Source organism: Echeneis naucrates, chromosome 12 (genome assembly GCF_900963305.1).
Source record: "Echeneis naucrates chromosome 12, fEcheNa1.1, whole genome shotgun sequence".
NCBI classification, from domain to species: domain Eukaryota; kingdom Metazoa; phylum Chordata; class Actinopteri; order Carangiformes; family Echeneidae; genus Echeneis; species Echeneis naucrates.
Genome location: NC_042522.1, coordinates 13,025,811 through 13,038,047, shown reverse-complemented (window position 1 = coordinate 13,038,047; position 12,237 = coordinate 13,025,811). Strand labels below are relative to the sequence as shown.

Sequence of the window (12,237 nt, the reverse complement as noted above, 5' to 3'; positions counted from 1 at the left end):
ATGAATGGCTACTGGCCTGCCATGGAGTAGCTAAAAATACAGACAGCATTTCCCCTTAATCAGATTGATTAAAGTGCTCCCCGGTTGAAGCCCTCCCTCTGAGCCATCTGGTAGATGAGTTTTCAGTGTGACACTGGACTGCTCTCAGCACACTTCACCTAAGAAAATGAAAATGCACATTTCTTTGGATGTCATTCTAACCTGATAAAGATGAAGTTGTCTGACAATGCAAATTTAGGTCATCACAATTTGTTTGGTGATTTGCTTTGCTTGATGAAGACAAGTGCTAGTAGAGCACCGCCTTGAGCTATAAATCGCTGCCAGCGTCCCAACTGACCGTCCAGCCCCAGATCCTCCATGCCCTCATCCAAACTCAAGTGCAATCTCAGCTTCAATTATCTCTGCATTGTTTGCACCCGCTGCTGATGGAAAATTAGCTCCAGGGACAGGCGAGTTTGTTCGTGTGCGCACTTTGGAGACAGATATGTTTAAATTTTAAAAGTACTGTAGACAGAGAGAGTCATGATGATTACACAAAAGGAAGTGGAATGTTCTCAACCTAATGTGCAAACCGCAGAAGATCAGCGTACTAAAACGTGTACACATGTCCTCAATGCGGAAAAGGTAATCTCTAAAAGGCAATATAATCGACCTAAGACGCCTTAATGCTGCCAGCCGTACTTCATATTACAAGCTAATGATAATAAAGTAGAATGCCGTAGTGTATGTTTTGTTTATAGAATATTATACATCACTTAAATAGCCTTTGAGATACTTTCCAGGAGAACCACAGCGGTAGGAATGGTGAAATATAAAATGTGACGTGTCTGGTAGATGAATTCTTCATACCATACACAGCGATGCTCCTCTGAGATTAAAGGGCTATATCGAGGCCTTTTAAACCATCTCACCATGCAGTGTCATGTCCTATTAGTCCCGTCCATTGTTACTGAACATGGTATCATGAGTTGTCCTATCACAGTTGAGTTCGTTACAGATAAAAGTATCAGCACATCATTGTCACATCATCTTAGAGTCCTAGGTAATCAATAGCACGCAAGTATAGCCATTGCTCTCATGTCACACACAAGAGCGAATGGTGGACAAAGGGAAGACGCTGTGCTTTCTGATTAAAAAAACAAAACAAAACTTTGTAGCTTGCAAATCATCCATATGCACAAACAAACTTGTGATTTCTAAAAAAAAACAAAGCCAAAAAACAAAACTGTGATTTCCTCTCAACTCAGTGGCTTTTCCACACTCTTTCATGTATTTCTAGTTTGTCTAGTTTCCAGCTCAGAGAGCAGCTGTAGTGTGCGCAGACAGAGACACCATGAAAAAATATTTAGAATTTTTGGCCTGTGGCCATTCCTATAGCTGCCGGGGCAGATGATAAGCACATGACAGGGGCAAGCAGCAACTATATGAAGTCTCTCTCTGTTCTCTGTCTTTCTCTGTATCATCGTAAGCATTACAATAAGTTAGTTCAGCAATCAGTGATTTTTTTTTTTTCTATCAGTTGTGTCTTCATTGCATAAGCATGACTGTGCTATTTTGAGTTTAAAGCAGAAAATCTGTGTAAATAGCTCTTTGTTTACATCAAAGCTGTTATTATGACCTATAGCTGGGGGAATGTACATACCACTGGAATTAGAAAATTTATCAACTGTTTGGAAAACCTCTGTGGACTTTCCCATAAAAGTCAGTGAATAATTCAGAAGCTGATTGCCATTGGTCCTGCACTTAAGGAACAGGGAGTTAAAAACAGCTTAGGAGAACACATTCATCACCAATGCTGATGGGTAAGTTGTTGGTGGCTGTAGATCTAAATGCGATCATATTGCTAAGATGGAGATCTGTAAGAGATTATATTTAGATGTATAGTCCCTGTGACTGCAGTCCTACCAAGGTCTGCCAGCATAGTGAATCAGAGAAAAGGCGAGATACATTTTAAGTTGTGGTTCGACTGAAAGAAGAGGCAACATCGCGGTTGAATGACACCCCAGAGAGACGGAACAAGTCCCAGCCATGTTATGAATGGCTACCATAAAATAAGTGTTTTGCTGACATGAGCCCCTGGGTGCCTATCATTCACACCCTGCCTTAAGACTGCAAGTGGCAGGCTCTATTTCATTCAGTCAATGAAGTGCCTGGAAGCACACAGAAACTTGAACTGGATAAAAAGAGATACTGTCTGGATATACACACATTGCTAAGACGCACATACAAGTTTACACTTTATTAGCTATGTTTAAGATGTCTTCTTTGCCATAGAAATGGCATCAACAGTGAGTCTTCGCTTGAAGTAATCAAATCAAAATTGCAACATCGTTTACTGTGCCCACAAACATCACATGAACGTCATTCTGCACAAAATAAACAAAGAGCATTCTGACCTTTCACTGCACAGAAAAAAATAAATAAATAAAGACGACTGCATCTGTATGCAGAGCAGCCGCCTGTTCACAGAGCTCCCTTGCTGTTTCACAGCCTACGCGCAAACCATCACACTGTGATTTCACCTAGTTTAGCAGAATCTCTCTACTTTTGGTGCCTCTTGTCTCATCTCCACTCAGTCATCACATTCTCCGCTTTAAGTGTGCAAGGGATAATTCATATTTCAAAGTTCATAAATGCAAAGTTCACATGAAATATGATTAGTATGCATGTATCAAGACTGAAATTGTTTTCTTCAACTGCCCAAGGAAGAAGCAAAATACTGACCAGTATTATAAATATATGTGGACTATGTTGAGGTAAGAAGAGTCATTTTTAGTCACTATTATTTTATAGATGGAAATGATTTCATGGTCATTAGTGCATTCTGCCAAATAGATGCTAATGGCACTTTCTGGGAAATAGTGATAAATTAGTATCCATGCACTGCTCACTTAGTGGAATTCTCATCTATCATTTGTGGACCATTGCCATTACCACATTGTTGTATCAGCTGCGGTACAGTACACCAGGAACAGCAAAATATAAGATACAAACCAAACTTGAATAATGTATTGCGTTTACCTCAGTACCATGTCAGTATCAAAATTACACCATCAAAGTCCTAAAGCTGTTACATCAACTTACACAACCGCTCACACATAACACACACAGCATAATAATCCAATTTTACTCCCACTTAATGCAAACTATTGATGGAATGGATGTTAAAGTCGCATTAAAAAAGACACTAGGTTAGTCATTCTTCATCAAGTTAAACTTTATCCATTTTGGGAAAAAAAATAAAAAATTCTAACAGATACTATTGCCCTCACAAATATAATTTGGTGTTTTGGGTATTTTTGTTATTTCGTGCAGATGAGCAACAACAATGCGAATCTCTGCTTCTAACTCTGAGAACCCTCAACCAGGAGCACTTACATCCCCACTGTCAGACAGCAGGTGCTGCTGAAGAGAGCTCTGTTCCCTGACGAACCGTTTCTTAGGCCCAACCCGGTCAGCCAAGTTGCCCATGATGACTCTGAGATGACCCTGATGCACTCCAGCGGTCGGCAACAATGTCACACAGTGTCTCTCCTTTCTCCCGGAGCTTTTCTCTTACCGACAACGATTTTCTGCCCCGTCCCTGCGTCACTGACACATTTACACACACACAGACATGACTTCTCAGAGACACATTTGCAACCCCCACCACCACTAAAACACACACACACACACACTTTTCCTTTCACATGTAAATCTGGGTTACATCAGTTCTGTTTTGAGCAAGTGCTAAAATAGGATGACCTCCAGCTATGAAGGGGAAGGACAGGAGTAGACAAAAGGAGGGGAGCAGACTTACAGAGTCAGAGAATGATGAAGATGAAGATGAGGAGTTTAAGTTCAGAAACAAGAGAAACTTTTCTTACATTTTTATCTGATGAAAGTAATAGTTAACCAAACTCCACGCTCATATCCTTCAAATAGGTCAAGAAACTATTTTGAAGATGGACACAAGTTAAACAGTTTATTTTTGTGTCATATCATATGGAGAGAAGAAACGTATTTACTTAGACATAATACTTTCCTATAAGAACAGTTCTAGTGGGAAGATGTGTTACGTGATAAGCAAGTTGTATTTTGCAATATTTAGGAGCCATCTAAGTTGCTCTATGGTCTTTTGGGAATCAGTCAAAATTTACAGTTTTGGTTTATAGAGAATTTATGTATGATATGCGCAAGTGTGGATGCAAGCTAGTCCCTTTTTTGTATTTGGCAAACCACCGCAAGTTATTTAAAGCAGCACTGCACAAATAATGTTTGCTTACTTTTTGGCTTGTGCAACATTTTCTGCCTGTAGTGGAGAGAGACTGAAATATGAGAAGAAAAGGGGAATGACATGAGACACAGGTCCCAGATGTTTCTGCACAAGCGCAGATTTACTCATTACAACAAATGTGTGAACCAAAATGAATGATGTTGAATGATGACAGTGAATAATGTCATGAAATGACATTAGCAATGCATCAAATTTTGAACTGTGTGTTTTTAGTTTTATGTTAGTTTTGAGCAGGTCAGTATCAACAACAGAAAAGGAAATAATAGCCCTTAGGGTAAATGCTACGGTTAACTAAAAACACAACAAGGCATTTCCTTGTTAATATACGTGGAACTGTGTGTCCATTGCACAGAGAAGCAAGAAAGAGCAATTCAATTAGAGTCTATCACATTACACACATACCATGTTTGGTAAACACAAACAAACGCAGACTGCAGCAGTGGTTAGGGCCCAACTCTTCAAACAAGCCCTAATAAAGATATTCTCTTTAGATGTTGTCTCATCCGTCTGTTCATCCACTTCACACACCACTGTGTACAACTAAGACAAAAAGGCCAACCACTTCGTGAAGACTCGCCACTTCACAGAGAAGAGAAGAGAAGGTGCCTCATCTGGTTTCTCTCTCTCTCTCTCTCTCTCTCTATATATATATATATATATATATTGCCTTTATTACAACAAGAAAATCCTATAATGGAGCTAATAGTACTGTTCATTTAGAAAATGTGAGTCCGAGCAAACTATGTGGTGTTTCGTTTGGGCTACTGGTTGCTCCCTCAGGTATGAAATGAAGTGCTGACAGCTGTATGAACTATGATAGATGACGGCACCTTTTGTGTTTGTGATTGTGGGGTGGTATCTGAGAGGTCACATAGAGGCATGAGACTGACAAGAGAGAGAGAGAGAGGAGGCTGAGCAAAGCCATTTTTAACCGTAAACAAGCCCAAGTCCAAGCACACACACAAAACATCCCAATACTGCTTCTTTCGTTATATATGCCGCACTAATTTGGTGTTTTCAGGAGCATCTTCTCGATAATCAAGCTAACAACTTTTTTGGTGATAAACTAGGCATCAAGCTGTCAGTGGTCCAAGCTGCTGTGACTGTAACATGGAATATATTTGTTCATGTATGGCATTTTGATGACAGGACAAGAGGCTTACAGAGAAAGCAAAGAGAAGGATCACACAATGCAAAAATATTCAGTGCGACATTATGACATCATAAAAAAAGGATTGTGACGAGTACAAGAGTCTGTACAAACCAAGAGTTAATACAAACTTCAGCTGATCTCTTCAATGTGTCACATAAAATCCAAATTCTACACTTAACTCACCAAAACTCTCCCTCTTTCTCTACCATGCTGTCTTATGTAACAGGTTCTATTTATATATGTTGCCTAATTGGACAGACTGAATAATACTGGAGCCGTTTCCTTCCTCTCCTCCAGCCTGTGGGACGGATATCGGGTCCCTTTCATTCTGTCTGAAATTTCGGGAAAGAAGGGGCCTTTAAAAGATTCATAAGCTGCTAATGAGGTTATGCAGCACATTTCAAAGCGAAAAACTGTGAGGCAATGTGTGTCTGTGTGTGTGTTCTTGCATACCTCTGTGGCACGAAAGTCAGCTATTCTGTTCGGTTTATATTTTAAAACCTCTTCTGGGACACCCAACCCTCAGTTTTAAGTGGGGAGTGTGGAAAGGCTGTGGTATGTTAAAGCTCAACTGTATTGAGCGAGAGGAGATTAATGTAATGTGCAACATAAATATGTTGTGAATCTAATCTGACACCCCTTTGCTCTTTGCTCGGGCCAACCACAAGGAGTCACTAGCACAGTGGAAAATACATTCTAATGGAACTGCTGCTTTTGCTCTTCCCTCAGTTTGATGTGACGTGAAACTAGTGAAGTGTTTTATTCAGGACTTCAGTAACTTATTTAAGATGCCCAAGATCTTAAAATCCAAAGTCCACATTCACACCAAAAGTTACTGGCTTCCATATTGTTCCTCGTCTTCCTGGCTCAGGGGAGATCGCTTCCAAGCATGACTCCACTCTAAGAAATGGCCATTAAAATCTGCAGTCCTTCCACTGTGTGAAAATAATTGAAAAACTTAGTCAGAGCTACCTCGAGGCTTCAGCAGCCATATTAGAGAGGTTGAGCGGATTTCTTCTAAATCTACAATCATTCCTGTCGTCACAAAAAGAATTAATTTAAAGAGAGACTATAAATTCAGAAGCTGCAGTCACAAAGTAAATTTGGTTTAATTTAAAACTTTGTGATTGTGGATCACAGCTGAAGAGAATTCATTTAATTAATTGTTTTTTGTTTTTTTTTTTTCCAAATGACCGTTCAGTTCAAATCATTTTAAATTGTTATGCCTTTATTTTTACTATTTCAAGATCAAGCTATGGGTTCCGATCTCATCCAGTTTCCATATATAAAACATTTAGGATGTATACTTTTAATTTTACCCCCCCCCAATAAAACATTCCAAAGCATCAGATCGGGCTTTTCACTTTAGTGCTCTTCAGCTTTTCCCTTTGCCTTCACCATGCTGCCACCCAGCTACATGCTCTTGTTAGCACTTTCATGGATCAGAATGTGCTAATATTTAATCATGCTAATCTTTGTAATTGAGCAGTTTTTGGCACCATTTTCTGCTGTTTCGAATCAGCAGAAATTCCAGATAAATTACATCGTGACATTGTTTTTTTTCCACTACGTTAAAATCTACAAAGTTGTTCCAGAGAGTGATTGGCCAGTGCTATATTCAGATAGGAACAACTGCCTGAGAGATGTGTTGAAGATGGAGGGCAGGGGGGTGTAAAAAGGTGGAAGGAAGTGGTAAGTAGATGAAAACATAACATACTGCAACATTAAAAGAACGATGAAATATGTTTAATTCCCTCTTGGCACACTACACAAGTTAAAAAAAAAAAACTAAAAATTGTAATAAAATGGAGCAGCGAAAGGAGAGGGAGGGGTTACTGAGGATTAAGGCGATAAGGACTGGCTACCACAATCTGAAAACACACTCTTTAACTAGAGGCTGCGAAATGATCAGATCCTATCAGAGTCCCTTTTTTCTGCGATCTTTCCAGCAGCTTGCTTTAATGCTCCCTCTCATTCCTTCTGAGTGAAAGTGATTGGAATTTTTTACGTGAAAACATTGCAATGACTACTGGGAGACAGACAGTAATGTGTGAAGCCTGCAACACTGGGGGCTGCGGTGGCTCTCTGGGCTTGGTACCACATGTGCTCCCACACACAGGAGCCGGGGCCCCTGACCCGACTCTGGGCCCTGGTGATGGTCTCACTCATATGTAGGGAATGCCCACATGCATGTGTGGTGCCACTTGCCAGCTCGTGTTGGGTCGAATCATGAAGAATTGATGAAGCCTGCCTAAAATGGGCTGAGCTGTTCTTTCATTTCGTTTCGAGGTGTAGTACTGCCCTCCCTGCCACACAAAGCTCATTCCACCCAATAAAAGATCCACAATCTAGCTTCCATGGAGAGCTGCTGATGGTCACATTCACACACTGAAATAATAATGCAAGACCATAACTGCATCAGTCTTGTGTAATGTTGCCACTCTGTGCTGTTAAACTATTAGGACAAAAAAAAAATAATGGGTGAATCCCACTGATACATGGAATTATTTTAAACCAGTAGTATAATCTTGCAGTTGAGTAACTAATTCAGCTATTTGCAGGAAATAATAATTGGTGAACACAGCAAAGTAATATTAATAATTGTGATTTTCCCTTTCAATTTAAAATAACAGATGTGTTGCAGGGGATGGAAGATAAAATGAGTGCAACGCTATTTAAAATGGTTGTTATCTTAAATATGCATTTAGAAATCTTCTTTCTGCCCAAAACTACGAGAAAATGACCAAAAGACCTGATGGTACAACCATAAAGTGAACAGAGAACACAAGCTAATGGATGCTTTAAGTGTGATAGAGACAAGTCTGAGATGGAGTCAGATCTGACAAAGACATGCAGAGAAAAGACATTTTCATTAGAGCTTTCAGCTAATCCTCGTGTTTCCTCTGTAATGTGATTTCCACCTGAGTCAATTGCCCCGCTGGCTCGCACACAAAGTAGGCTGCCAACATTAGACCTTCTTTTTCTTTCAAACAAAAACAAACACACATTTTTTTTTTCCTCTTACCTCCATCATGTGAATAAGGTAGAATCTCAGTTCTTCAGCGTAATCTGTAAAATAAAGCAACATCAGATATTAATTTCAAGTCTTTTTCTTTCCTGCTGTCTACCCAGCCTCCCTCCTCCTGTGTCATTTTCACTTTCTTCATTCATTCTTGTACTAAAAGAAGCACATTGATCCCAAGTTTTTTTTTTTTTTTTCTTTTTCAAAATACCTTTATTGATGGACAGCTTTAACTGTATGACAGCCTTACAGACATTCACCCATAATTCACTGACGAAGCACTATGTGAGACAGGCCTGTGGGTCTGGAGTCAAGATAAATGGTTTTAATCGAATGATCCCTTCCTCTCCAACACAGGCACACACTCACCCACATAATCTATAAGTGGTAGTGATGTTATTGCAGGTTAGTGCACACACACAAGCCAGTAGTCGGGCCATGACCAGCAACCCTGTCTTGGTCACAACAAGGAGTGGCACCCTGAGGTGCATTTTTAAAATGATTAAATACAGAATGCCCCTGAAAGCGAGGGCTCATCTATTCGACCCTTAATGCTGCTTTTTGTTCATTCTTTCTATCTCGGTGGGAATAGAAGAGCATCAACTTTTCTAACTGAAACTCAGTTGTTCAGTAAATGTGGTACATTAAGGTTCAGGAAGCCTGACAAACAAAACACAACTGTAAACAAAACAATTTACATTTGAAAATTCAAACACTCAGCTGATCTGTTTAATCGGGATGCTAGTGTTTAGTCCTGATTTAGAGAAAAACGTACATAGCCCACTTCAAACCAAGGAGAATGGCCCAGACATAAAATGTTTCATTTCAAATAACCAAAAACACTTCTGTAAGACACCATCAGTGCAGTGAGAAGCCGACTGAGAAACCTTTTCAGTACCTTCAATAACACTCCCTCACTCTGAATGCAAGATCTGTAAATGAGGTTGACACCATAAGAGGGTGATGGGAACTCACACAGAAAGACAGGAAATGCCTTTCGGTACTTTCTGATTGAATGCACTGAGGTGCTCAGATCGTTTTTTCAAGCTGCCATGCAAAGAAAATGAGAAAATGGGGGATCACTTACGTGATTAAAATACTGTCACCACTCAATTAGAAAAGCATCTTGTTACATCCAGTGTGGAAATCAGGAATGAGTTCAGATTTTGGCATACTGTGTGTATGTAAAGCTTGTTTTATGAAACCACAACTAGTTGGAAGTTATTTAGATAATTTTTTAAAAACACACTAGGACACAAATAAACATATATCCATAGAATGTAGTTTTTTTTTTTCCAATCAGATAAAGAGAAAAGTATTTCCAATATTTTATAAGGATGTAAGTGAACTTTTGTTCACGTCTGACATAAATTATCTGAACTTTATGGGATCTATAAATTATCCTACATCCAGACTCTGTAGTCTTAGTGTCACAACAGAGCTTGTCTTCTACCTCTTGAGCAGATAACACGTTTTTTCTTTTTTTTTTTTTTTTAGAGGAAGGTGGATGAATTCAGCTTATACATTTTCATTCTGACTTGCAGTGATGTCCTCCATTTGCAGTGGAAGCTCAGAGCCAGCAGAGATCACTGTTGGATACCGTTCATATTATCCACCCACCGATGAAGCACTGTTATACAGTATATCACACATCACAAAATCAGTGTCAAAGTCAAAGGTGTAGAAACTTAAGTCATCAGTTGTGCACTGCTTTCCTGCTAATTTCACATTTGTGCAGGAGTTTTCCGTCATAGATAGCCAGGTGGATGCGGCCTCTTTAGTTTGTTTAGCACAATGACAATTGAAAAACAATCACTCCACTTAATATTATACCCTCTTCCCACACTCCTCAGCCTAGCAACAGGGTGACAGGAACACAGGAAAGCCCCCGTATTGAACTTGCATTGTGTCATTACATGCATGTGCATACACATACACACCCTTACTGAAACAAACACAATCCCCCGGCGCCTCTTTCCTGAGTGACGCTACCGAAGTGAAATAACAATGACAGGCAGCAGGGTGGAGATGTGTGTGCTCTGTGAAACACACACAGACACAAAAATCCCACCACGGTGATCTCTGACTGGGTGTAGGGTGGAGATCAGAAGTGGGGCTTCAGCCACTGCTTTGTTACAATATCTCAGTGTGTCAACTTCAGTGAATACGTTCATCATACTTCTTTTCTTTTTCTTTTTTTTTTTTGTATCTGAAATAAACAGCCCTGTTGTCTGGTTGTCATTTCAGTGTATTTTAATCACAAGTTGATTTTAATAACACGCTTGTAACTCTCTACTTTTAACCTAACTGGCTAGCAAAGGCCATCCAGATCCAATTCATTTTACTTAGAGGAACTTCTGGGTTTGCTCCCATCTACTTGAACTCAATCTTACATGCTTAAGCTCCTTCTCAGAGGGTCACTGTGCTCCTCTGAGGAATGTCATATGGCTTCCTGCAAAGAAGGCAATGGCTGTCTAGACGGGCCATTCTGGTTCCCTGGTGATGTAACAAGCTACTAAAAATGCTACCAGAGCTGGAGCATCCCTTTCTATCTTTAAGAATCTCTCATCTCTTGGTGAGAGCATACTGCCTACCCATTTCTACTGTTTTAACACCCAAACATGCTTAACAAGCACTTTGTATGCACATCTTATCTGCTCTCTTTGCACTTACTGAACAGACTTATTACCTACTCAGGTCTCTGCATTCACTAGTTGCTTTGAAAGAAAGAAAGCGTCTTCCAAATGTGCAAATTTAAAACGATATCACTAAAATTTGAATAAAATTAAACTAAAACTAAACATCCCCCACCACGATACACAGCAAGAACTGATTTTATTTGTCAAAGGCACAGCTTGTTCACTTTATTATAGGTGTCTCCTGCTATGGAGCTGTTTGTGGACAAAGACTATGTGGCCACAGGAGGCTACACATGGTGCTTTATCCACTGAAGGGCAGGTCCAGCCCTCAAGGCAAAGATTGAAATGTATTAATCACTGAAGCAGCATTTATTAGTTTATGCCAAGTAAAGTAATGAGTCCTTTAATTTGTACAACCCTACACTGCTTCTTAAGCAGGGAAGAATGTAGCATGTTATCCTTCGAAATTAAACCCATAATTCAGACCCAATTTGGAATTTTTACATAACAAGCACTGCAACATTTTCGGCAGCATGGGTCTAAGCCCATCCTCAACCAAACCAACCAAACCATAACCCCGCTTTTGTCGCGGCTCCACACTGTGAACACAGATATTTACAGTGAGCCCTATTTATTTGACTTTTGCCTGCTCTCTGCTCAGCCTCGACTGCCAGCCTATTCTCTCCATGCTGCCAGAGGAGATGACTGTTTACACCAAGGTGAAATAAAAAGACAAAGCAGCTAGAACTTGGGCAATGCTTCCCTAAATATCCTCTGCTTGAGGTCAGCTGAAACGAGTATTGTGTATTAAAGTTTTAAAACAAGTTTCTATTTTTCTGTGGTGAACTGTTAAAAGGTCAAACATTGTTTAATGTGGTAACGCATAGATAAGAGAGTTTGGAGAAACAGCTTCAGATTGCAATTTTGGCTGATGTTTTATTGTTTTTAGACTTTTGGAAAAGTTGTTGTGTAGTAACGTGAATTTAATCTTTAACTTTGATCTGTCCATTGTGCTCAACATTGTAGTATTAAAGCTGACTTACATGACTATGAACATTTATATTAATGCTTCATTATGCATGAAAATGTTCATTCAGCAGAAAAAAAAAATTCTTTGCATATTCATGTAAAGGGTGACTTAAGTGCG

At 39.6% G+C, this 12,237-nt stretch overlaps 1 protein-coding gene across 2 annotated transcripts in view; it reads right to left on the bottom strand.

Moving 5' to 3' along the window:
• The window catches only part of rgs3a (regulator of G protein signaling 3a), a 72,709-nt gene that overhangs the window by 56,600 nt on the left and 3,872 nt on the right, over positions 1-12,237 (bottom strand). For both annotated transcript variants that reach the window (XM_029516613.1, XM_029516614.1), the window contains exon 4: positions 8,455-8,498. In XM_029516613.1, coding sequence (XP_029372473.1) covers positions 8,455-8,498 — 44 coding nt within the window. The remainder of the gene's footprint in view (positions 1-8,454; positions 8,499-12,237) is intronic.